At 39.6% G+C, this 25,832-nt stretch overlaps 1 protein-coding gene and 1 long non-coding RNA gene across 4 annotated transcripts in view; one reads left to right on the top strand and one right to left on the bottom strand.

Annotated features, from left to right (window-relative positions):
- ATP8A1 (ATPase phospholipid transporting 8A1) overlaps positions 1-19,318 on the bottom strand; it is a 214,387-nt gene extending 195,069 nt beyond the window's left edge. Inside the window, exon 1 of one of the 3 annotated variants that reach the window (XM_033105824.1) lies at positions 19,013-19,318. In XM_033105824.1, coding sequence (XP_032961715.1) covers positions 19,013-19,061 — 49 coding nt within the window. In that variant the 5' untranslated portion in view covers positions 19,062-19,318. The remainder of the gene's footprint in view (positions 1-19,012) is intronic. The other 2 variants (XM_033105825.1, XM_033105822.1) reach the window with 2 other exon arrangements.
- A 466-nt stretch (positions 19,319-19,784) lies between these two features.
- Positions 19,785-23,731, top strand: LOC117022629 (uncharacterized). Its single transcript, XR_004423069.1, has 3 exons — positions 19,785-20,004; positions 21,480-21,689; positions 23,242-23,731. It is a non-coding gene; the product is annotated as an uncharacterized LOC117022629 (long non-coding RNA).
- Positions 23,732-25,832: the final 2,101 nt, after the last annotated feature.

The raw sequence follows: 25,832 nt of genomic DNA, 5'->3' as shown, positions 1-25,832 counted from the left end.
CTCTCCTTTACCCACTTGTTCATGCAACACTGATGCATCTGAATTATAAAATCTAAGTTATAACAAATGAATACCCACTTACCCTGATGGTGTAATACATGGTTACCTGCTTCAAAAATTGGTTGTTTCTGATCTTACAAAAGGATTCATTTTTTTTTTTTTTAATAAAGAATTGTTCTTGAAATGATGAAGATGAGGAAACTTTGCTTCTCATATGGAGAATTGCTCGTGGTCAGTGAGCCAGTGAGTACCGGAGTCAGGACAATATTTGGAAATTGATAAAGTCCAGCCCAGATCTAAAGCTTTAACACTGATGGACGTATTCATTCGCTCAACAATTAAGCTTGACCTGACCTCTCCCTCTATGTCTCCTCTGTTGGCCCTATTGTTCCTCAACACAGTTTTTCCAACCACAACTCTTTCCTACCCTCATGGCCTGGTTTGATGCTCCTTAGATGTCAAAGCACCCTCCCTGACCATTCTTCCTTGACGTTGTCACTTACAAAAGTTTTAAATATACAGTGTTATGGCTCGCCCGGCTAGCTCAGTCGGTAGAGCATGAGACTCTTAAATATACAGTGTTTTTTTTTACCACACCAATATTAATCTTTTGACCTACATACTTAGGTATACAGCAACTGACAATAAACCAATAGACCTTACAGATGTACCTAACTTGTGCACTGAGGACACAGCAGGCATAAATGTACAGGTAAGTATGTATCTACCTGGTATGTTACTCTAATATGTGTAAGTAACATACCACTTCAGGGAAGTGCCTTGCATGCGATGAATGTTTACTACAATGTTTATTTTAATATCAGGCATACGAAAATTCCCCAGACTTTATAATCTTAGCCCTATCCTGATACCCACTAACATATTTTCCTATCATGCCCTGCCATTACCATACATAAATGATATTTTTCTTTAAGTGTCTTGGTGGGAACTGATGTAAAAATAAACAAGTATGAAAGCACATCAACAGTGTTTCTAGTCTAAAACAGGAAGAAACAAAAAGGCTCAACACTTCCTGAACTCCTGCTGAATTGCAGCAAGCTCCACAAGGAGTACTACGAGTTCAAAGTGGCAGACACTAAAAAAAAAAGTACTCCTGACATTCAGGGAAAAGTGTACCCTTGAGGAGTATTACACGGAAATTTGTGGCGTGCAGAGCGTTGCACTGCACCTCACACACAGTAAGCACTCCATCTCCTTGGCTGCCAGCCTTGGATATTAACCCAGAAACATCGTGTCGGGCACGCTGAGTTGCTGGAATTAGTACTGAAAACATTAATCCAAATCATGCTTAACAGGAAAGGGAAGAACAACGAAAGATAACAGGAATTTCATGATAATACCTATGATAAATCCCATAGATCATTGGGTCAGAGAGAAGAAATAAATGGTATGTTCCCCATACAGATTTAAAAATTGGCACAGAGACAGACTGCACCAGCAATGAGGAGTTTCAACTACCAGACATGTACCGGACATCTCGTAGAAGTCTCAATTAGCTACAAGCATCGTGAACTCATCTTGGCATCAAATTTAGTCAGGAAACAAGATGAGGAATTGTCTCTATGTACTGGATTCTAATCAATAGAAAAATGACAAAGTAGTAATAATACTCATAGAAAATATAATTGTACCAAAAAGCTTTGGACAGCCAAAGAGGGAAACAACCAGGCTAAGCCAGACATGCATTCTAGACTTCGGGAGGGCACATTTCAAGTTATCATCAAGACCCAAGAAGGGCAGAAGTTTGGGAAGCCATCCAAAGCAGCATGCTGATTGTCACAAAGGGAAAAAGGGAGGTGTCTTTAAAGAGACCACTGCTGCTGCACAGGAATTCACTGAACAAGTACAAGAAGATAAACAAAGATCATGGAAAAGGTTGGGAAATGTTCAACAGCGACTAATAACAGATGCACAGACATCTGAGAATGAAGGAAAGGTGGTTTTAAAAATGTTAGAGACTACCAAAATGTTTTCTTCCTTCCATTTGGAATACAAGGGATTTATGAAATAGGTCTGCTGCCTGTAATAGATGGTGCAATGTTAACAGATAATAAAATAAAAAGCAGAACTTCTCAACTCCTACTTTACTCTCTATCAAGGAAAATCACCTTAAGACTAAAAGGTTAGAACAAACAATAGTTGGAGGAACTAAAGCAAAAGAGAAGGTAGGGGATTATTTTTAAAAAGAAAAAACAAAAGGCAGTACCTAGCTGTTCTAAATGAATTCATATCGTATAGCCCATATATAAAATTTTTAAACCTACAGAACTGGGAGAAACTGCAGAATGGTTAAGTGAACTGTCACTCATCATAGAAGAACCACAGTGAATGAGAGGGGTTTCAAAAGCTGAAGAAGCTAGGGTCTCAGTGCTCTGAAAAAGAAAGATAATGGATCACACGTGTACATTATAAACTGCTGTTTATGAAAATGGTGATCTACAGATGTGCTTTCACAGTTCAGACTTATATAATGGGATCTATAGCTTCTAAAAGATTTATGTGACAATTTTGAAAGTAATTCAGAAGTTAAAAGGAACATTTCCCTTTTATATTAAAAATTCAATTAACATTGAGTAGGACTTGATTTGAAAGTTGTGTTTTTCATACACAGGATATGTAGTCAGAGATTAAAGGGAAATTTCCCCCTTTAAAAATGATCTTTTCCATTATCTAGTAAGTCAGAACAATAACGATATTGCCCATTTTGGATTTCAACAAGACTTTCAGCTAGGCCCTATTCTTACAAAACTGAGATTATGTCACAATGTGGATTCACAACTAGATGACATTCACAGAGAGGGTTCAAACTGGAGCTGTCCTTTGGTTCTCCCCCTGCCTGCAAGCCCTTCTGAAGGAGTCCACCCTGGGAACAGTTGGCTCTTACCCCTCTGCCCCTCTCCTGACCTAGTTTCCTGGCTCTGGGTGTCGGGGTCAACAGGGAGCACCTGACCAGCAGGGCCAATCTGATCTCCTTCTGGGAATGTGAACTTGTGATCCTGAGATCCAGGCAGGCAGACTTGGCACTTAGCAGGGACTGTCATGGAGAGCTGGGCTGGAGGGGAGTTACAACACCCTGTAGCTACATACGTGCCGAAGGTATAGGGTATGGAATGGATGGACGTACAGAGGAAAGAACAAGGCAATACAAGGCGGAGAGACCCCAACGACCAAGTCCCATGAAGCCCTGCTGTGATCCAAGAGGGTCCCCTGGATAGGCAAATGCATAACTTCATGAACCCTTCCAATGACAGGATAAGGACATATGTGGCCCCATTAATAAATGTATGGATGACATGAAATAATCAGAATTCAGGAAAGTTTTAAGAGATTGAAGTTGAATAATAATGAATGTCAACTGTAATTTTATATATATATATATATATATATATATATATATATATATATATATATATAAATATATTCCTAGTCACATCCTATGAGTATATATGACTATACATATATAGTCATAGGATGTGGAGCATAGGGAATAATCAGTGGAACTGTAACACTATATACAATGTCAGAGGGGTAGTAGATTGGGGGTGGGGGGTTATCACTTTGTGAGGGGTGTAAATGTCTATTACATTGTTTTGTACACCTGAAACTAATAAAAAAAATAATTAATCAATTAATTAATTAATTAATTTTAAAAAAGAGATGTAAAAACTGAAGGTCCAATACTAAGGCCTTAAAAAAAAGACCAAAGGCACAAATATAATATGGTGGATTTGGCCTAGCAAGATGTGTGTAAAATAAATGGTTTTGTTGCTTTCTTAGCAAGAAAGAACTTGCTAAGAATTAGAACTGTCTGAACATGAAATTGGCAGCTTTACAAGGGCGTGTGATTTTCGACACTGACAGGTCCTCAGGTAGGAACTGGGTAACCAATTGCTCACAGACTGTCTCAGGGACTGCGTTGTCCTACCGTGTTTTCCCCAAAATAAGGCCTAACCAGAAAATAAGCCCTAGCATGATATTTTTAGGATGACGTTCCCCTGAACATAAGCCCTAATGTGTCTTTTGGAGCAAAAATTAATATAGGATCCGGTCTTATTTTTGGGGAAACATGGTATGATCTTTAAATTCCCTCCAACTCTAGAATTCTGTGATGCTATCTTTGCAAAAAGATTTTTTGAAAAAGGAGAGTAAGAGGTCACCAGAGAATCACTAATATAGTGCCAATGCACAAGTTTTAATCACTTTGCATATGGAAAAAAGCATTATTGAATTAGTTGATAAAAATGCGGGCAGGACAGTTGGCCCCACTGACTTCAACAGCCATACATTCACAGGAAGATATAATTGATTATAGTTTTGAATGAGTCAGCCCTTAAAATGTACTGGAAAGAATACTAATAAACAGCCACGAAAGTTATCTAATTATTACAACTCTCATTTTTGGAGCTATGCATGCATGTTAGAACACAAAAACAGGTGGATTCATGACTGGATCCAACGGACTAGTCCTCATTTCATTAAAAGAACAGAAACAACCAAATGACATGTTTTTGTTGCTGTCTTATTCTCAGAATGAGTCAGTGGAGTTGCCAGGCACCTGTTTTTTAATCACCATTGTGACTCTGCACGAGAGAAAAACTAACTCACCTTTATTTTTTAACAAAGCCTTAACCATCAAACACACCCAGTGAAGAAACAAAAGTCTACCTGCTACCGATGGCTTCAGCGAAGTCAGGGCAGCACACGCAGCAACGTAAACTGCCTACAAGCAAGAACAGCTTTTTACTCTACAGAACCAGACACTACCCTGGATAAGGAAAGGGTGACACTCTCATCTGCCTATGGATGACAAGCTAGGTCGCAATCTGGCATGCAAAATATGCAACAATTCCACTAAACAAGGCTAGAAGAATAAGAGGTCAATAACGGTGCACTGGAAAACTCCACCACCTCCCAACATAACCCCGAGAATGGGTGTGGCTCGGGGGTGGCTTGTGTGCCATGGGCAGAATTAAAGAACCCATCAAGATGCGTTGGACAGGACAGGCTTAAAGATCTCGGAGTCACTTGCACAAAAGCAAGTGAGGCATGGTCGGCATCCTTCAGTTTGTCAGGATGTGGCTACAATCGAAGACAAACTTCCCCTCAGCAGGTTAAACCAGGCTGTGTGAATGACGGCAGGTGGGCTGCAACTTAAAAGACCCAGCAACAGTGCTAGGTAACATTAAAGTAATGACACCTACACACATGTACATGCGATTGCCATTAGCTTTTCCCCAATTCACAGCAGAACAAGAACAATGAGAGGATAGATGGAACAGATATTTCAAGAATCTTCTACTGTCATAAATAAAAATTACCCAGTTCAGAAAGAGCCTCTTCATGCAACACTTCTGCCTCCATGTGCTACCACCAACCAATTAGAATCATGAAATCAGCCCCTTAGACGTGCTGGGTACCTGCGCCCATTGTTAAGCCAAGTGCAATGGGCCTATGCACGATAAGAAGAAAACTCCATGAGACTTTAAAACCAATTCAGCATGCTAAAAGCTCAGCTTCCAAAATTTGAACAGCTTAATCTCATCCTGATTGCTCACCAGAAGCAGATTCAAGTAACATGTGCTTAGCACCTACTTTATAGCAAGTGCTCTCCTTTCATTCCTCACTCTGAAGGACATCTCTGCAGCGTGGAGCACCTCAGGAGCCAAAGGAACACAATGATGGCATGAAACACTGTTCTCATCAACTGATTATGAAGCGAAAAGTCCTGGCAATAGAATTATCAATCCCAAACAGACTGAATCCACACAGTTCCTAGATGTCTAAAACCCACAGCAATGGGGAACAGCTCAGAAACTAATAGTTGTGTTTACTGAGGCTCTAAAGAATATTCAGAGAAAAGAAGATGGAGAAAGTAGAGGATGGAAATCCTGATTTTAGGATAAATGCAATAATCCTTCAAAAAGAACAAAAGAAATGCACACAAACATACATATTTTGGCACACGTGGATTGTCACACTCTTTTCTAAGATGGTTTTCATTTCTTCATCACAGTATTTTCTATCTGAGTAATGGTGCCACCATTTGGGGCTCGGGGCCCCAAACTTGAGTCATTTTTCAACTCCTTTCTCTAACACGCCACATCTTACATATCAACGACTCTGTTAGCTATACCTTCAAACTATATCCAGACCAGTTCTCATCACCACCACTGATACTTAGTAGTCCAAAGCAGCAGCATCTCTCCTTGTTGCAACTCTTATTCCCAAGATGAAATCAGAATCCCTGCGGGGTGGGACGCAGGAATCAGCATCCTGAAAGCTTCTTGGGAGATTCCAGTGTGCAAGCAGGCTTTATCTACTCTCTACCCCACAGGCATATGACTTACCAGTAGGTATTACTACCATTGTGCCAAAGGGAAACAATCTCAGAGAGGTTATGTGACTTGCCCAAGGCCACACAGCTTGGAAGAGCCAGACGTCAAACATCACTCCAGGCCTCCTGGGAGCCCCAGGTGCCTCATTTCATCTTCTCTCAAGTCAATTATTTATAAGGGCATTAGCTAAGGATGCTGAGGAAAGTGGAGAGAGCACTAAATGAGTTATAGTCTCAAGTTCTGTCATCGTGTCACAGAACAAAAGCACTTTACTTTTTCACATGGCTACTACTACGTCAAATAGACTGGTTCCTCATAGACTCAAAGCATATGAAGTATAAACAGTAAAGATGGTGATTCTAGTTTGCATCAAAGCAATTTAAAAGGAAACAGGACAAGTCCAGCTGAACGTATGAGAAATGTCTAATATCTTTTAAAGTAATCTACCAATTCATATCAAAGACCTTGGTACTTAGACTTAGTTAAAATTAAAACACACAGGAGAGCAGTTCACCAACCATAAGGATAAATTCCACAGGGAAAGTGACTTAAGATCAAGGGAGCTTCAGCTTGGTACCTCGGGAAATTAAGAGAGCTTTTTTCTTCTTTGTTAATTATAATCACTTGGAAGTCAACAAAAGGCCAACTTGTGTTAATGGTTTTTCCATTGAACTTTAAACAATAAGTAGCCATCTGGGGGTTACATTGAGCCAACAATTCAGAACTTTCCCTCCCCTCCTATGTCAAATTTTGGCTTTTATAAAGATTTTCGTCTGTAGAGTACAAATCTCATTATCACCTAAAAAAGCCAAATTTAAATGCAGAAACAAAAAGGACAGAAGAGAACTATAAAACAAAAAAACAAACAATGGCTGAACACAATGCACACCATCTATGGTACTGTGGTGCTTCCTTTCTAAACCTCAGAGTTTGAAATAACCAGCATCTCATCCTGAAGCCAGACACCCAGCACCCAACCACGAGGCCACAGAGAAACCACACTGGTTAAATTAAGAGTCTCAAAAATGAGTTTCATCGCAGTTTCATCGCAGGGAAGGTAGGTAAACTGGGACTTGTGGTTAATTTTAATTTTCTATACATTCACCTGTAAAAGACAGGTTAATGCACAGAAACAATGTATTTAAGATCCTGGTGGGATAAATAAATAATTGTAACCCAAAGAAAATAAACCCCTTGAAAAAGTTGCTGCAGAAGTTTCAGAGACTTTTACAATCCTTAAAGTCTTCCTTCCAGGTACAAAAGACGACACATGTGGACTAAAAATATAAGATGAATAAAGGGATTAATTACTATACCATGCTCAAAGTAAGTAGGTTAGCAAAAAACTAGTAATGAATGACACTACAAAAAGGCTCATATTTTTCAAGCTCCCATAACACCAGCTAAAAATTTAAAGAAATGTGTTTACTCTTCATTTGGTTGTGCTGAACTGAATGTTTAATTAAAAATTTTAAGGTAAGTCCTCTAGACTTAATAACTGAGTTATCAGCACATGAACTTTAACATTTCTGAGAAGGGAAATCAAGAGAAGTACTATAATTAGGGGTGGCCAGTTGGCTCAGTTGGTTAGAGCACAGTGCTCATAACACCAAGGTTGCCGGTTTGATTTCCACATGGGACAGTGAGCCCTCCAGAATTAGATTGAAAACAATGACTTGACCTGGAGCTGATGAATCCTGGAAAAACACACTGTTCCCCAATATTCCCCAATAAAACAATTATATATATATATGTACATATGGTTATATAGAAGTATAATTAGACCCATTAAATAACTGGGCAACAGACAAAAAATTTACCAAAAATATCTATATGCTTTTGGTTTCTTGGTTGGCAATCTACTAGACTTTCTATACTCTCCTCCTTCTCTTGGCAAGAAAGTACTGTAAATTCAAGGATCTACACCAATGTTTTTCAACACTGTTGTACATTAGAATTGCCTGGGAGATAAAATGTCAGTGCTCGGTCCATATGCCCAATGGACCAGACTGATTGATTCCATGGGTCTGGGATGGGTCCAGGCATCAGCACTGTTTGAAGCTCCCCCATTTGATTCACGGTGCAGCCAGGGTTGAGCACCACTGAGCGCTGAGGTACAAACATGGCTGTATAAATAATCCGCATTACACAAGCCTCCCACTGCTCTGGCCACATTGGAAACCATTTGCATTAAAGACAGCAGAGTCAGTTTTCTTCACATCATTTCTCTAACCATTACTCAAAAGTATGGGAAATAAAGTTATGAAAGTTGAGTCTCCATCTATCTGAGAACATGTATCACAACCATTCTGGATTTGATGGTGGAGTGGACTGAACCCAACTTAAGCTTAAGGTCAATTCGGGTAAAATCTATGTGGAGAGATTGGTTTCATTTCTTTGGTCAGAGACAGAACATGGCAGGAGAGGAGAGGGGAAGGAAGGGGAGGGGAGAGGAGGAGAGGGGAGGGGTGGGGAAAAGAGGGGAGGGGAGGGGAGGGGAGGAGCACTGAGAAAGACTGGAAGGGGACTGGAAAGGGTTGACTAGTCAACAGCCATTGGATAAGAATACAGTGGCAGAGCAAGGGGTCCAGAAAATGTGGTCATGGACAACAAGCAGGTACACTCAGAACCACAGACCTCCCACACGGGGCAACAAGTTTGTCCAGACGAGCTGGCCAAGAGCATCAGTGCAGAAAGTTCTAGCAAATGATATTCAGAACTTTGGCCGCAGGGGCATGGCATCAGAACTGCTCACAAGTGCAGAGCCCTCGGGTCCAAGCTAGGGTCAGGGACCACGGCCTCCTGTCTCAGAGCAAGGCAGGACCCTCCGTCCTGGAGCTCTATGAGTGGCTGTGACAGGCACTCAGGGTCAAAGAAATGACGACAGGGTGATTCATTACACATCCTTAGAGTGCTGAGTCCTTAAAACATCTCCTAGGTTTTTCAAGATTGGGGCAGGGCTCAGTCTACATGGGATGAGGCAGGGATGAGGGGAAAACATGGACTGCAGACCTGGAAGATGTCTTTGACAGCAAATTGGCTTTACATTAGGATCAAAGTTAGTCACAGGGACCTAAGCCAATTACAGAAGCTCAACTGTTATAGCTTGGTGTCAGAACAATCCACTTCTCTGATTCACCCCTGCACACCACCACGTGCTTGCTTGCTTGACTCACGAAAGCCAATCTTGTATTCTAAATAGGTCTGGCCCACTAAAGTGGTTTCTTGGTCCAGAGCCTAGGTTGGCTTTGGCCTTCTTAGTAACAGTCTCTGCTTAAACTGTCACCTGACTAACCCTATCCCATTAAGCACAGCCCCAGATGAATCAAGTTCAGTCATCTTCAAAGGTGGCTCACACAAAACAATGAACAGAGGCTCAATTCAAAACCCACACTTCCCTGTACACAGCGCAGTTAGCTGTGTGAATAACCCATGAAGCCAAGTGATGGCAACATTGTATATAGGTCAACCAAGTGATGGCAACATTGTATATAAAAGCATACTACTCGAAGTTACTATGTATACAGATTCATATTTACATTTAAAAAAACTAATAGGAAGTAGGGCAGGATGGTTTTTGCTTATCCAATTTATTTAAAAGGAGATTTTTTTTTTAAATGGGAACAAAAACAACAGGCTTCAAAAGATGCCATGATGTACTTACATAAAACCTCTAAATTGCCACAAGGGCCTTAACAAAAGCAGTATTATCTAAGCACTAACACAATGTGTGAGGTTTTATGAGGACATTTGTGATTGCCTTCTGTTGTAAGGAAGCAAGTTGAAGGCTTACATTTCTACTTAAGAATATCCATAGCTGTATTTTTAATAAGCTATGATTTCCACTATAGATTTTTAGATTTTGAAAAACACTAGGAAATTCTAACACAGAACCCAGGCTAGAGGTACAAACCACAGCTATGCTGTCCAGTATGGCAGCCAACAGCCACATGTGGCCAGTGTGCATATGAAATGGGACTAGTCCAAATTGAGATGTACTGTAAATATAAAATATGCAGCAGATTTAGAAAAAAATCAGTAAAGAACATGAATGCAAACTATTAGGTTGGTGCCAAAGTAACTGCGGTTTAACTGGGTAAAAATAATTGCAAAAACCGCAACTACTTTTGCAACAACCTAATATCTCATTATTAATTTTTATATCAATAGTATGATGAAAAAGTATTTTGGATATATGTTAGGTGAAATATTATTAAAATTAATACTAGTTGCTTTTTATTTTTTAAAACGTTGCTACTATTTAAAACTATGCCTGTGTCCAGCATTTGTGACTCACATTTTATTTTTTTAGTGTTGATAAAAAAAATATGAGTGCCAATGTGTTATAAGTAGATTGCACGAAAGAAACCATTAATTAAATACCAGCTGGTCTAAATTCTGACTTTTACCCCTAACAGAAAGCATAAAAAAGAACAATATCTTAGCTATTCTGTAAGGGCTACATTGTGAAACCTTAACAGTGGTAAGTTGGAACCAGAGTCCACGATATTTCTGCAGATAAAAGTGAACCAATCTTGCTGAAAAAATAATATAACTATAAAATATACCTGGTCAAGTCTGATTTACTGAAAACCTTCTTTAAAAATACTTTGCCTTATGACATATAATTTTTAAACCTACAGTGATGAAAATTAACTGAAAAACTATTTAAAATGAAAGAATTCAGACTGATGGTTAGTTTAAAAATCAATAGCTTCTACCTTACCTGTGGTAACAGTTACAAACAAGAACATGTAACTTTAGAAAGGATTATATTCACAATATCTTCATAAAATATAAACCATATAGAGACAAATCATTAAAATGGGCAGGGTTTATTTTAAGAAACCTCTCCCCAGCACATAAAAGAAATACCAACAAATAGAAAAACTAAGCTTAAATGATTCAATAGATGAAAGATGTCAATTCTTACAATACACATTTATAGATTTAAATTTCAAGTCCCAATCAATATCCCAATACATTTTTTAACTTGATTCAATGATGCATTCACTGGTTCAAGTGAAAAATAAACATGAAAATACCCAGAAAAAAATCAGACAAAAGAGCATTTAGACTAGGACCACTGTTGGGATATTTTTTATTAATTGCAATAAAGGAATTAGATACTAGGGGCCAAAAGAGACAAATCAAAATGCAAGGGAGGGAGCAAAGGGGAAAAGAGTGACGAAATCCAGAAATGATTAATTATATATGTAAATTTAGTATATAAAAGAAGTGCCTCAAATCAGTAGGGGAAGAATGGATTATTAAAGATATGATCATCATGTCAAGTGGATAATAATTTGAGAAAAGGTAAAATTAGATCCCTACCCCACATCTCACAACAAAATAAATCACACAGAAATTACAAATGTAACTATTTAAAATGAAACCTGAAAGGACTAAAAGAAAAATAAGGGAAAAATGATCATTTACTTGAAATGAGAAATACGACACGAAAGCAGCAATTTTAAGGAAAAAAAAAAGAAAGACTATAGTTCATAAAATTAATTTACATGCATGTGAAAATACTATAAAAAGTTAAAAGATAAACTATAAACAGAGAAAAGAGTTCTTATCTTCAACATGAGAAGCTCTTAAAATTTCAAACGAAACAAACTTCATAAAGTAACATGAATAAACAATTCAGAAAAAATAATCATTATATTTACTAAAATGTATTCGAGCTAATAAGCAAAGCAATATACATTCAAACATTAACATTTTGCACTGTAGAGTCCTAAGGATAAAAGACAAGGCTGGAGAAAGGGTAGAGAAATGTTCGCTTTCACTGGGAGTGTAAACTGATATTTTCTTTCTAGCAATTTTGAAATATGTATCAACAATCATTTAAAGGGTACATCCTTTTGACCCAGCAATCCCTTTTCCTGGGGCTTTTTACAAAGAAATAATCAGAAAAGTATATAAAGATGTATAAAGAGGCTATTCAAAAGTGATTTTAAAAAAAAGACCGAAATGAACTGTGTGTCCACTTATTGAGGATTCTTTAGTAAATTATTATACATGAACAAAAAAATGCTAAGCTGCCGTGAAATTAATGATCTATGCATTTAACAAATAATCACTGAGGCCCTACCAAGTGCGAGGTGCTGCTCTAGGCACTGAGGATATAAGTCCTGCCAGTAGACAAAATCCCTTCCCATAGGTGAAGGTGGTCCAAAGGCACAAACTTCCAGCTATAAGTAAGTTGTGGGATGCAACATACAACAGGTGACTGTAGTTAACAATACTGTATTGTACATTTGAAAGTTGCTAGGAGAGTAAATCTTCAGTTTTCATCATAAGGAAAAACATTTTGTAACTATGTGAGGTGATGGATAGTAACTAAACTTATTGTGGTGATCATTTTGCAAATATGCATATATCAAAACTTTATGTTTTACACCTGGAACTACTACATTATTATGTATCAATTATTTCAATAAAACTAGAAAAGTATACCTAAAAATCCTATCCTTTTCATGGAGTTTACGTAAATCTCTATTTGATAGGCAAGGATGTCCATGCAATAATAAGAGTGGAAAGAAGAGGAAAATAATGTGGAGTATGATCTCATCTTTCTCAACAAGTAAATACTCTTCTCTCCTGGAAAACAGCTGGAAAGGATACGAGTATACATTAAAATGTTAACAATGGTTATATTTGGATGGCACAGTTTGGGGTGATTTTTACTTTCTTGACACCTTTTTTGTACTGAGTTTTTCCAATGAGCAGGTGTTTCTTCTACAATCGAGAACAAAGTTAGGTTCTTCCATTAAAAACAAAGGTCGGAGTTACCCATTTATATCTGACAATCATGGAGGGCAGCAAAGCTGTAAAGAGAGAGCGTACAACAATGAACAGATCACAGAAAAAATTGTTCCCTTTGTGGAGCTCAGGCTCCAGGAGGAGAGTATCAAGTAGGTCTGATTATAATGTGTCTCTAGGTCTTGTCTAGGATCTAAGATTTATTTATTCATTCAAACGATATCTGAGCTCCTACTATGTGCCAGACAATGTCCTCAGTGGGAGTAACATATCAGGAAAGAACACAGACAAAAATCCCTGCCTGTAGGGACCTTACTATCCAGAGGATGAGAGCATTGAAAGATGTGGGCTCCAGCAAGGAGTGACGAAACTGATGCCTGAATGACAATAATGAAACTATGTGGACAGAGACCCAGGCAGCAAACATCACCAACTTCAAAAGTATACTCTGATCTACGCAAACTTTCCTATGGCTGTAAGGTAAGCACATGATTCAATTCTCACTGTTTTTGAAATGACATATAATGAAAAAATGAATAATGCACTACAGATTAGAAAACCTAAAATAATTTAGTTATCCCACACACCTAAATCCCAAGAATTACACAAGGCAAAATGACATGTATTGCAGATTCTCAAATGTTGATTACAAGAAGAATACCACTAAACTAACACACCCTCTCTCTCACAGGGCCATGCCAGTTATAAATCTTTAACTCATCGCCATGTTTCCTCTGGGATCTCCTTCACACACCACAACTTTTTGTCTCATCACCCCATTAGCTGGCACACAGCAGGTGCATAATACATGCTTGTTACATGAACAAAGAATCTTAGTTTTTATCTGGATAAATGAAATAGCCTCCTAAAGTTTTCTCTTTAACAGTTCTTACAGAAAATACTTTAATGATCCTTTTGTTATCTTTTAAGTAAATGAAACATAGTATCTGTTTAATTACAAACACTTTAAAGCTGCCATTTATACAGACCAGTTTAGAACAGCAATCTCTGAAACAACTGCTAAGTTTATCACTTAGCGCATGTTTGGCATAATCACATGAAGGTCTTACATTTTAGCATTATAACATTCAGCAGAAGAAAATGCAAATCATTGAATAGGTATGTGTTTGGGGTGCATTTCCTTACTTTTGAACAATTGAATGCTTATTATTTTATAAATTATGAGCTCTAGAATACTTCTTTTATTCAAATGAAAGCCTCTGATAATCTGAGTACCTGATGGTGACTAGTTAGTTGCTTAGCTGATAACCATTCTTCCCCTTTCCTGTACTAATAAAACACTGAGTAATGTGCCCAGCTAGAAAACTCCATTTCCCAGCTTGCCTTACATATGGGAACCAATGTAAAATAAACATTAGTCTTCGTGTGGCACTTCAAGGAAAACCTTTTGGTCTCTCACCCTTTCCTTTTTTCCTACCTGGAACTCCTACACAATGGCTGGAACCCCAGAGACCACGTTATGACTTGAGGAAGTTATACACTCAGGATGGTGAAGCAGAAAGCCCTAAGGAGCCAATGTCCCTTGTGAATTTATGGAGTGGGCACAGCTGACCTGCACTGCCTACCTCCATATTAGTTTCACAAGAAAAAGAAAAACTACTCTGTGTAAAATCACTATTGTTTCAGTTCATGTTTCTAGCATCCCTAATGCTGTATTCAGAGACCCATTAGACTTAGGGTTGCAGTGAAGAGATCTAAAATTCTTCGCCTTCAGCTTCACTAATCTTGGTTTCTGGCAAATTTATCTACTATCAGGGTTTCAACTGTTACCTCTGAACTCAAGATTCCTGTTTGATTTTTACCACATCTAACCTCCAAATTTCTAAGTATCTTCAAAATATGTCCATTTGGATGTTCCATAATTAGCTCAAAATTGGAATTCACATCTCTTATTGTGTTGACCCTCCTTCTCAATTTCCTTATCTTTTAATAGATTTTCCCAATCAGTTTCAAGACTATAGTGTTCCTCAAAAAATGATCGGCTGAACAGAATATTCGTGAGTCAGCCCAGGAAACTGCAGTTTTAATGAGATACCTGAGATACTGTAAACATTAAAATTTGAAATTACTGCTTGCGAATCTCCTATTATTTTCATGTTTCTTGCCTCTATTCACTATACCTCAATGTCCTATGACGTAACCTTTATGACCTCATTTTCTACTATTTCCCCCCTCACAGTTCTTTTAACATTCCTGACTATCTCTTGCCTTGAAGTCTTTACCCTGGTGGTTCCTTCTGCTTGGAACACCCTGTCCCCACATCCCCTCCTTCCCCTCCTCCACCTTTTCAATCAAGGCTAGCCTAACCAACCTACTGAAAACTGCAATCCATCCACCAACCTTAAGCATCGTACCTTCTCTTTACTTTTTCCACAGCACTTACCACATAACAAATTCTATAATTTACTAATTTAGTCTGTTTGCTTTTTCTCTCACCTCACTAGAATTAGAGAGTACCTCCAGGGTTGGGCTTTTTGTATGCTGCTCACTAGTAGGCATTCAATAGACATGTGTTAAACAAGTTAATGACTTATTCAGAAATATTTTTGCTTGCTCCCTTCCCATTCTCACTGCTCCACTCTAATACTAATCCTGGCCTTTATCATTTTTAGACCTTTCTTTCTTTTTTTTCTTTTTTACAAAAGAGTCTATCTACAGTGTCATACTCTCCAAACCATCCAACATACTTCCATAGTAATCTTTCTAAAACACTTCTTTGGGGATTTGGCTCCTTACTGGCCCTTTTATGCTTGAATGAGAAATTGGATTAGACAAACTATAAGATCCTCCTAAAATATTGGATTCTACAGCCAAATGACACATCTTGGCATTCAAAGTGCTCTGTAACCTCGCAGTACCTCACCTACACAAATTTACATCCCACTCCCTCTTCCAAATTTCCCTCTGCTCCTGGCCAATTTCCTTAAGAACTTGCAAATAAGCCATGTTCATTTTGACCCTTTCTTCAATTGGTTATGCTTTACTTTCAACACTGCCCAACTATTGAAAAAGATGGCAATATCCGTTAGAACCTTGCTACTCAAACTGTGACCTGCTGGCCAGCATCTGCATTACCCGTGAGCTTATAGGAAATGCAGCTACTCCAGCCCCGCTGCAGAATCCCTGATCTAGAATCTGCATCTAACAAGACCCCCAGGTGATTCAGGTACACCTTAAGGTTTGAGAAGCTCCCTGTATGAGCACTCATCTCAAGGCATTCCTCAATGAAGTGTTCTCTTGGCAGGCCTCATGCTCTTATGGCCTACGTCACCCAGAGCAAGCACAATGTTCAAGTAATAACATCCCCTCATAGACTACGTAGTCCTTATTTCATATCTTTTCTCCCCAGTTTGGTTGTAAATAACTTGCACGCAGGATAGTCATGCATCTATCTGGCCAATCTGGATCAGGAAACAGAAACCCATTCAAGTCACTTCAAGGGGGAAAAAAAAGGGCCTATTTTAACTCTATTTGGGAACTGGGACTAGAAAACTCAGGGAGGGCAGAAAGGAGGGAGGGAAGGAGGGGAGGGGTGCTCAGGGTCTGGCCACCCTCTCAGTAGCTGTCTCTCTCTGTCCAAGTCTCTCCATCGAATCCACTCTCTCTCCTATCTTTCTGTTCACTCATACTGGTGGCTTCTGCTTCCTTAAATCAGTAGCAGTTGCATGACCTATTACAGCCAGCCATTCTCTCCTCCAGCAGCCCGTTCACCTGTGTCTCTTTCTACTTCAATTTTCGCTCTAAGTCTCTCAGCTTAACTCATCCCATGAGAGAGATGATCACCAACAGATAATCTTTTGGAGCCAACCCACAAGGTTACAAGTGTCTGAGCCACCCACAGATCGTTTGCCCTTGGGTCAGGAGCCTACCCTGGTGCCATCAGCCAAGGCCAAAGGTGCTGCAGTTCAGAACAAGCCCCTTTAGGCAGTGGGAGCTGTCCAAGGAGAAAACTCCTTAGCAAAGACAAGTGTGGGCAGAGCAGGCAATGAGCCACGGTGCCCGCCCACAGTCATTATTTATGTTGTCCTCACCACAGACCCAAGCACAATGCTGAGCACATAATAAACAGAAACCAACCAACATGGGAGGGGAGCGTCATTTACCAAGCGCCACTATTCCCCCGAAATATGCTGGATGCACAGGGAATACAAAGATTAAATAAGACACAGTCCTTGTTTTCCCAAAGCTCTTAATCCAAATATATCACTGCCCTAGCTACTCGACGTTGGCCAAGTACCGAAACCACTTGTGCCACAGTTTCCTCAACTATCAGGTGGCCCCACCTTCGCCATCCTCCAGGAGTGTTGTAATGTTCCATGAGGTAATCTTTGTGAAAATGCTTTGAAAAATACACATGCCAATCAAAAACAATACTGTAGCTTTTGCGACAGTAATAAAATACTCTCTCACAGGTTTTGCACTGTTTTCTCGTCTTTTCTCTCTTTCCTATGTCCCACAACATATGACTCATCAATTGTTATTGTTTGAAAGAACAATCCCAACTATCAATATTTTCATTACCTGTATACTGCACTCACATAGTGATTAGGAAAATTCATTCATTTCACTCAGAAGTATTAAAAAAGAATACATTTTTACTATGTACATTTGTATAACAGCTGTGCATCTGAAACTTTAATGTCCTGTATATGTTTTCCTCATATTACAAATAACAGTAAGTATGTACTAATTTCCTATGTAGGACACAGGTCAGTTTTGACTCTGGGGTGGCCTCCTCCCCGGAGCAGTTTCATTTAATATTTCCCAAGCACTGTCAGCAGAAAAATCACAGATATTAGAACCCAGTGTCCCCATTTTTTACATGGGGACTCTGAGGAGGAAAAATTATACAATGTCCTGTCTCAAACCCCTGAAATCCCATTTCCTAACTCCACCCCCCCAACCACTTTACCACCTGCCTCACATTAAAGGGTGAAGTGTGGGGAAGGGAAGGAATCGGTGATTACCGTAAGATAGACTAGTTCTCAAAACTATGTTATTCCATGCTTTGCAAGGTTCAGGTATGGGTTTACGAGAGAGAAAAACCAAAGAAAATAAAACTCGAGATATGTACGATCTCGGCTTTGCCAGGAGCAAAATGAAAGGTTATTTACCGAGTGACTGCTACATGCTAGGCAGGATGCTGAGGGCTCCTTAGGAAGAGTCTCGGCCCTCCAAAAGCTGACTTGCCCTGGGCATCTGTTGCTCATTGCTGACAAGTGTAGCCACTCAACAGCTGGCCCCGGGTTGAAGCAAAAGAAACAGCTTCCACCTTGCTAAAAAGTCGTCTCAGCTAGGCAAAGTGCGGGCTTCAGGCAAAAGGAAAACACAAAAAAACGAGACTCCGCGGCAGGAGGCAGAATTGCAGAGACCTTAACGCACAGTACCCGCTGAGCACCCGACCCCAATTAAGGCTCCTCGCGCTCTCAGAGGCAAGGGGCTGTAGATCAAAGGATCCTGCAGCCTGGGAAAGGCAAACTCGCTTTTCCCCGAGCCGTAATGTACAAAAAGGTGGGCGGCGGGGGCGGAGGGATGGGAATCTGTTCACTAGGGTGGGGGAAGTCCAGTGGAGACAGGGAGGTTTATGAGCTAGTGGGAAGGGAAGTGGGCTGGGCGCGAGCGCTCGGCGACGGGACCAAACGATCACGCAGCAGTGTAAAGCACGCCTTGGGGCTCTGGAGCTTGGAAGGGGTCTGCGAGTGTACTGGAGGCACCACACGAAGAAGGGTCTCCCGGGGGCGACAGCCAGTTGCCTGGGGGAAGTGGTGGAACAGGCATCTCATCCCCGACACACACACACACAGGACCCCGGCTACCCTGACGCCCCCCACCGCGCACAGTCCCGCGCTGCGGCAGCCACTCACCCTCCGCGCGGGAGCGGATCTCCGACACGGTCCTCCGCATGGTGGGCATCGTGGCGACGGCCGCAGGTGGATCTGCAGCCCAGACTCTGCACCTGTCACTGCGCCGCGCAGGCGGAAGATCGGGCTCTGCCGAGCGAGCGCTCAGCAGTCGTGCGGACCCCGCCGCCCACCCAGGGCAGCGCAGCCGCGGGGCGCGGCCCCACACGCCTGCAGCAGGAGGAAGAGGCGACGAAGGTGGCGGCGTCCGCAGAGCCGGGTGAGCTCTGCCTGCAGCCGCGGAGGGGGCGGCCTGGCGAGGGGCGGAGCTCGGGCGCTAGCGCCAGGGGAGGGGTCGCCGGGGCGGGCGCTCATACGCTCGCGGCAGCGGGGCGAGCCAGGCGGAGGGGCAGGGAGAGCCGTAGAGCACCTCCTCCGCCCCGCCCCCTTCGGTCCGTACCATCCCTGCGAGGGGAGAACTGTCATCTATCTGTCGCCTCCTCACAGGGTTGTCACTCCGCCCCTCGCCTTCGGCTTATCCGGTCCTTCCTGAACGTCTTTCTGACTCTCTCAAGTCTTGGCGAGAGAGGAAGGGGTGCTCTGGCTCCTGCATCCTTGAATAACCTCTCTCATTACCCTCTGGCTTTTAAAAACAATGGAGTCACCCGGGGTGTGGAAAGTGGGGCTGGGTCTGAGTGGGAAGGCGAAGGGCTAAAGAGGCGGGAATACCAAGGGTTAAGTCCCGGCCCCAACAGTGGAAAGGGACCGCGAGTTCGCCGCCGGGGTGGAATTCCAGCCTCCCTGCACCGCCAGCCCTCTGGGTCGGAGCCGTATTTGCTTCCTAGCCTGGTCCACAAGCAACAGGCTCTGAGGCGCAGTCCCTGGGCGCCTGTTTTCCTCCTGCTGCTGGTGCTTGTGTGCGTCTGGGGCTGGTTTATGAGTGGGCCTGGTGCATCCGGCCTAGTGCGTGCCCTGCAGCCTGACAAAGCTCTGGAATTGCAAAAAAACTGGGCCAGGTGGTTAAAAAGGGAGTTTTTTTGTTTTGGGTTCTTGCTTTTAGTGAAACCTGCAGGAAATTGGTGCAGTAGTTTTAACTGAAAAGAGGAGAGGAGGGGTCCTAGTATAAAATCTGCAATGTAAAATTTTAATTTGCCTCATATCCTAGAGAACATGGTAACCTCGTTACCTTTTCTTTGATATACAAGTTATCAAAACAAATACAGTAGTTTTAATTTATTACTGATTTCGTCTTTAAGTTAGGATGTAAAGTTTTATGTAGATTCTGGTTAACAGCTGAAATGACAAGAAAGGAATAAATTAAATTAGATGCACTTTGCTTCTTTCTTCATCTTGTGCTCTTCCTCCAGCACCAGATGGAAGAGGGCCTTATATGGAGACCGATTATGTGAACTGCTTTCAGATCCTGAAGGGAGCCATCTAGAGAGGTTTGACTAGAGAGAGAAGTGATTATTCCCAAACCTCAAGAAAAATAAACTCTGCTAATAGCATTTATCTCTACTTGTGGTATTTCCTCTGCCTCCTGCAGGTAGCATTTGCCAATCAGAGTCTTGCCCTACATTAACACTGAGTCAGGCATTCTATGCATATTTATGAAAAAAACCCACTCTACTTGGCTCTGATTCAGAGGCTGGGCTTAGAACCAAAAAATGTATTTCCAGTGTTCAGGAAACATCACAGGGTAGAGCAGGACTCCAGATAAATGTGTTTCAGTGATGGTCACGATCTGTACGTATGGTCTTCTAAAAGTGAGAAATGAGCACACAGCTTTTTTAGGACTGTCATCACTGGCCATTTGTATTCCTTTCAGATCCAGGACCTCCCAGTATAAAGCAGGCTTCCTCTGGCTTGATGAACACAAGTCTAAAACAAAATTAACAGGCTAAGAATAATAAATAGTAAAAAATAGCTTTAAAAGTCAATGAACAGAAACCATGGAAAATGCAGTGCTTTTATGATTTACATTTTAGATGTAATTGTATAGAAAGCCAGTTTTTAATTTACAATCAATGCACAGTATCATGACAGTATTTGACTTATGAGCAATCTCCTTTGTAATTCCTAATGAGCTCTCAAATGAAGTTCAATGCTGCTTATTTACAAATAACAATTAATTGGACGGAATTCCAGAGAAATTACCTGTTTTCTATAGGGCAATCCGTTTTATCTGAGCCTGTACGTGTGTGTCCCATTAACAACCCGTCAGCAAATTTGACAACATACATCATTCATACAGGAAATGACAGCAGTCTTTGTTACAGAAAAGAACATTGCATGATATTGTCTATAGCTTAGTGTGTATCCTTTCCCAGATTATTCTGTCACCTTATCAATAATGGTAAGTGTGTTTCAATTAACTCATTTCTGAAAAATCACTCATTCCTGATTGTTAGAAATCACACACATTTTTATTGGTTCTGAAACCTAATTGAAGTTCAGTATGGTACTAATCGGTATCTATTTGATTTCAAAGTCCTCTCAGATCTTCTCATCTTCCATTGTTGTAAGAAGCACAGTGTGCCAGCCCCTGGCAGGGAACTCTGGTTCCAGCAACATGACCTTGTCACAGAATCCGTAGGACAATTCAGATGTCAGCAAGATCATTTAAAAACTTTCAGGTCCTATGACTCCACCGCTGATGAACTTAGAAGAGTTATTCAAGGACAGCTTCTTCACGGACCAGGTTTTGTCATCCTCTACAAAATATATACTAAATGTGTAATATATGCGTGGTGCTGAGCCAGAGTGCGAGGTTACAAAGACACTTAGTGCACATGTGAAAGTTAACCAGTACGTAACTAGACGGTGACACTTAATGCCAAGGGGACAAAAACTACAGACATTGAGAGAATGGAAGAGTCCAAGAATTAGGGTGATCAATAGGGTTGAAGTAGGTCTTGAAGTAGGGGTTAAGGCTATAGAAATGAGCCATTGTTCCATGTATGTAAAAAGTACTCAATAATAATTGTTTAATGAATGTTTAAGGTAAACGGAATGATAAAAAAAACATGTTTGGGGGTGGGGGACAAAGTGGCTGATTTGATCGCAACAAAGGTTCTCATTGGGAATATGTATACATTAAATGGGTGCATTGTATGTTATGCGAATTATATCTCAAAGTTATTTTAAAAGTTGTCTCCAGAGGTGTCATGGATATATGTTTAGCGTAGTATTGTTATGGATTTTGACACTTTAAAAAGCTAGTTAACTGAAGTATAATTTACATGCAATAAACTTTGTATGCTTAAAATGTAGAATTTGATAATTTTGGACATATGTATATACCTATAAAGCCATGACCACATTCATGATAAATATGTCCATCACTTCCAAAAACTTCCTCTTGCCCCTTGGTATCATTGTTATGTGGAACTAGAGTTGATTTTTCTTCATGCAGTCAACACAGTTTGAGTACCCATCATACTCTAGACACTGAGCTGGGTATTGGAGATTGAGTAGTCAGCTGAAAAAAAAGGTTCTGGAACCATATAGGACTTATGACATTAATCAAATAATTACATAAGTAAATAAATGTAAAATTGCAGCTATATATTTTACACCAAAGGAAAAATACTCTACATATATATATATTTATGGTATTTCAAAGTATTTCTGGGCTTTCACACTTATAACTAAAACTCTTTAAATTTGCTTATATGGGCCTTTGCAATATAACTGGAAATGTACATTGACATTTTTTTTCTAGTGGATATTATAACTGTTATCTTGAAAAGAGTGTGATGTTTGTTATATAGAAAAGATAACCAGTGTAGACAAGAGATTTTATTATAATTAATTTCCTCGGCATTGACCAGAAAGCCAATATTGTAAATGAAAAGAAACTCCCAAGAAAATTCTTTTTTTTCTTGCAATATCACATTAGGTGCTATTTTAGGAAGGAAAAGTGACAATAGTGAGGTAAAAAGTATTGAAAGAGATGAAAAATCTCAGAATTTTTTGTTAAAAATTGAGTATGGCACTACATAAGATAAATGAGTATTATTATCAAATACAATTTTGTAAGTCCATGACTTTTGATTTGATAGAATGCCTATCTTCAACAAGATGGTTTCCAGATTAATTGATTTAAGCTATAGCTTTCAAATATGAAATATTTGCCAATTGTGTTTGGGCCTCTTGGATAATTATCCTCTGCTCAGGTTCATAATTCACTGCAGTGTTTAGCCGATTTATTGGAAAAAAAATCACAATTATTTTTTTCCTCTGATCCCCAGAAATCTCAGAAACAACATCTGCTGCAAAGAGGAATCATTTCTCACTATGTATTCTTGCCAACTTCGAACTCTGAGGAAATCCACAAAACGGAGAAAGAGAATCAATACTTAATCAAAGATTACATTTTAGTATTTGGCCCAAATAAAAGAAGCCAGGGGGAATCACTATAAAGAAAAGATATAAAGGAAGGAAACTGACTACAGATTCAAGGTTTGTGGAGGTGGAGACATTGAAGGTAAGAGTAAAGTGAGCTAGGGCCAAGTATGAGAATAAAAGCTTGGACGTTTTGTAGAGATCTGCTTGCCAAAATCAGACTTCAAATGTCAACTCCTCTTCCCTGCCTGTATTTTCTTGTCTATGTTTTATTTGGTCTGAACTCATAAAAACTGACCTCAGCTTGTTAAAAACGGGACATCTTTCCTCCTGAATCCATGCTATTCTGACTGTAGCTTGCCTCCGATGTTCATTGTAGCATTATTCATGGTGCCCAAGACATGGAAACAACCCAAGTGTCCTTCGATAGATGATGGGATAAAGAAGATGTGGTATATATACACAATGGAATACTATTTTACCATAAAAAAGAGATGAAATAGTGCCATTTGCAACAACATGGATAGATCTTGAGATTATTGGTTACCAGAGGGTGAAGGGGAGGTGAGTGGTAGAAGAGAGAAAAGGGGGTCAAATATATGGTGATGGAAGGAGAACTGACTCTGGGTAGTGAACACACAATACAATATATAGATGATGTATAGTAGAATTGTACACTTGAAACCTAATAATTTTGCTAATCAATGTCACCCCAATAAATTTAAGACAAATTTAAAAAGTGAATAAATAACAGAGGAAATGGCGATATAAACAAATTAAGCTTAAATGTAACATGAAACAGTTTTAGTAATACTTATGGGACTATGGAGAATAAAGCGCAATAGTCTGTTTATCTGGAAAAAACCCATATAATTTTTGTAATTACAGATATAAGTATAGATATAAATATGGCTATATATGAACTTTTTAGATGTTGGGCCAGTTTCTTATTGAGTTGGAAATTCTGACATTCAGAGAGGGGAGATAACATTTGTTCCTTTGAAAGATGCTAAATTTGTTATATTTGAGCATTTGCTTAAATTAGTTTAGTGGGTTAACATTTAGGCTTTGCAACCTAACAGCTATATTCAGCTTCAGTTTCTACCACTTACAAGTGGTATCACTTTGGCCAAGTTACCTAACTTTTGTGTGCCTCAGTTTCCTCATCTGTAAATTGGAGAACAATTATAATGCCTATTTTATAGGAATGTTATGAGAAGTACATGAGATAATTTACCACTATGTATTATATAAATTTTAGCTACTATTTTATTATTATTTAGTGCATCTAGCATTTTTTCTACTCTGTGAGTAACATAAAATTAAATGATTATAGATACTAGAGGCATTTTCCTCAATGCTTTTCTTTGTGTAGTCTAATAATGCAAATTTACTTAATCCATCATTTCTGTGACAAATGGTATAAATGTTGGATATGTACATTTAATTTTAATGTAGAATTCTATTTATTGGTTTCAAGAGACTTGTTGCAGGAATGTTCATTAGTAATATTTATTAAAATATTAAGACAAATATGCCTCTTTTGTCATTTAGAATAAGGTTCAACTGCATATAGTACATAACCATCTAGTTTAAACAAGGTGGACGGTTCTTTTCTCTATCATATAATAGAAGGCTGAAGATAGGCTCAAAACTGTCATCAGAGATCCTGGTTCTTCCATTTTGCTCTGCCATGCTAATGTATGGCTTCCATCCTCAAGGTCACCTCATAGTCTTAGCTGGCTTCTGATGTACCAGCTACACATCCACACTGGAAGATGGGAAAATGAATAAGAATAAAAAGCGACCCCAGCATGCTGAACCAGCATCCGTTCCTGATGTCTCACTTAAAAGTTATGCTCATATCTTATTGGCTAGGAGTTAGTCACATGGCCATACCTAGCTGAAAGGGAGGTTGGTAAATTTAGCTCTATATTCAGTTGGCAATGCACCTAGGTAAGATTTGGGATTCAGATACCCACGAGAAGGAGAGAATGGATTTGAGGGTAGGCAGGGAGCCAGTATTCTCTGCCACTTTCCCATACATCTCAGAAATCATTCTCAATGTTGCATCATGAAAATCCTGAAGTTCTCCATGGATATAGTAATGAAACTACATTTTGTTCAAATTGTGGTTTTAATTATTTATAAGAAAAAATGAAAAGTGTTTGCTTCATTTTAGAACTAGGCTTGATGAAACTGGTTTTAAATAGTTGTGGCTTAATAAAAACTTATTAAATGCTTATTGAATATGATATTTAATTGAATACAGTAGAAAATAGGGGAAATTAATTTAATGAGGCAGTAAGTTAGTTATTAAGGTGATTTCTTGATTAAAAACAAATGGAATCTTAGGGGTAAGTAAGAGACTCACGAAGCAATGGATAAAGTAAAAACGTGGGAAAATCTTCTATTTCAGTTTTTCTCTGCTTAAATCAAAAAAGGCAAAAAAATCAAAGAATTAGAGATTTCTGAATAGAGATGTTATATAATAGCA

This window comes from Rhinolophus ferrumequinum, chromosome 5 (assembly GCF_004115265.2).
Source record: "Rhinolophus ferrumequinum isolate MPI-CBG mRhiFer1 chromosome 5, mRhiFer1_v1.p, whole genome shotgun sequence".
Classification (NCBI taxonomy): domain Eukaryota; kingdom Metazoa; phylum Chordata; class Mammalia; order Chiroptera; family Rhinolophidae; genus Rhinolophus; species Rhinolophus ferrumequinum.
Note: the sequence above shows the minus strand (reverse complement) of the source record. Positions and strands in the feature narration are given on the sequence as shown.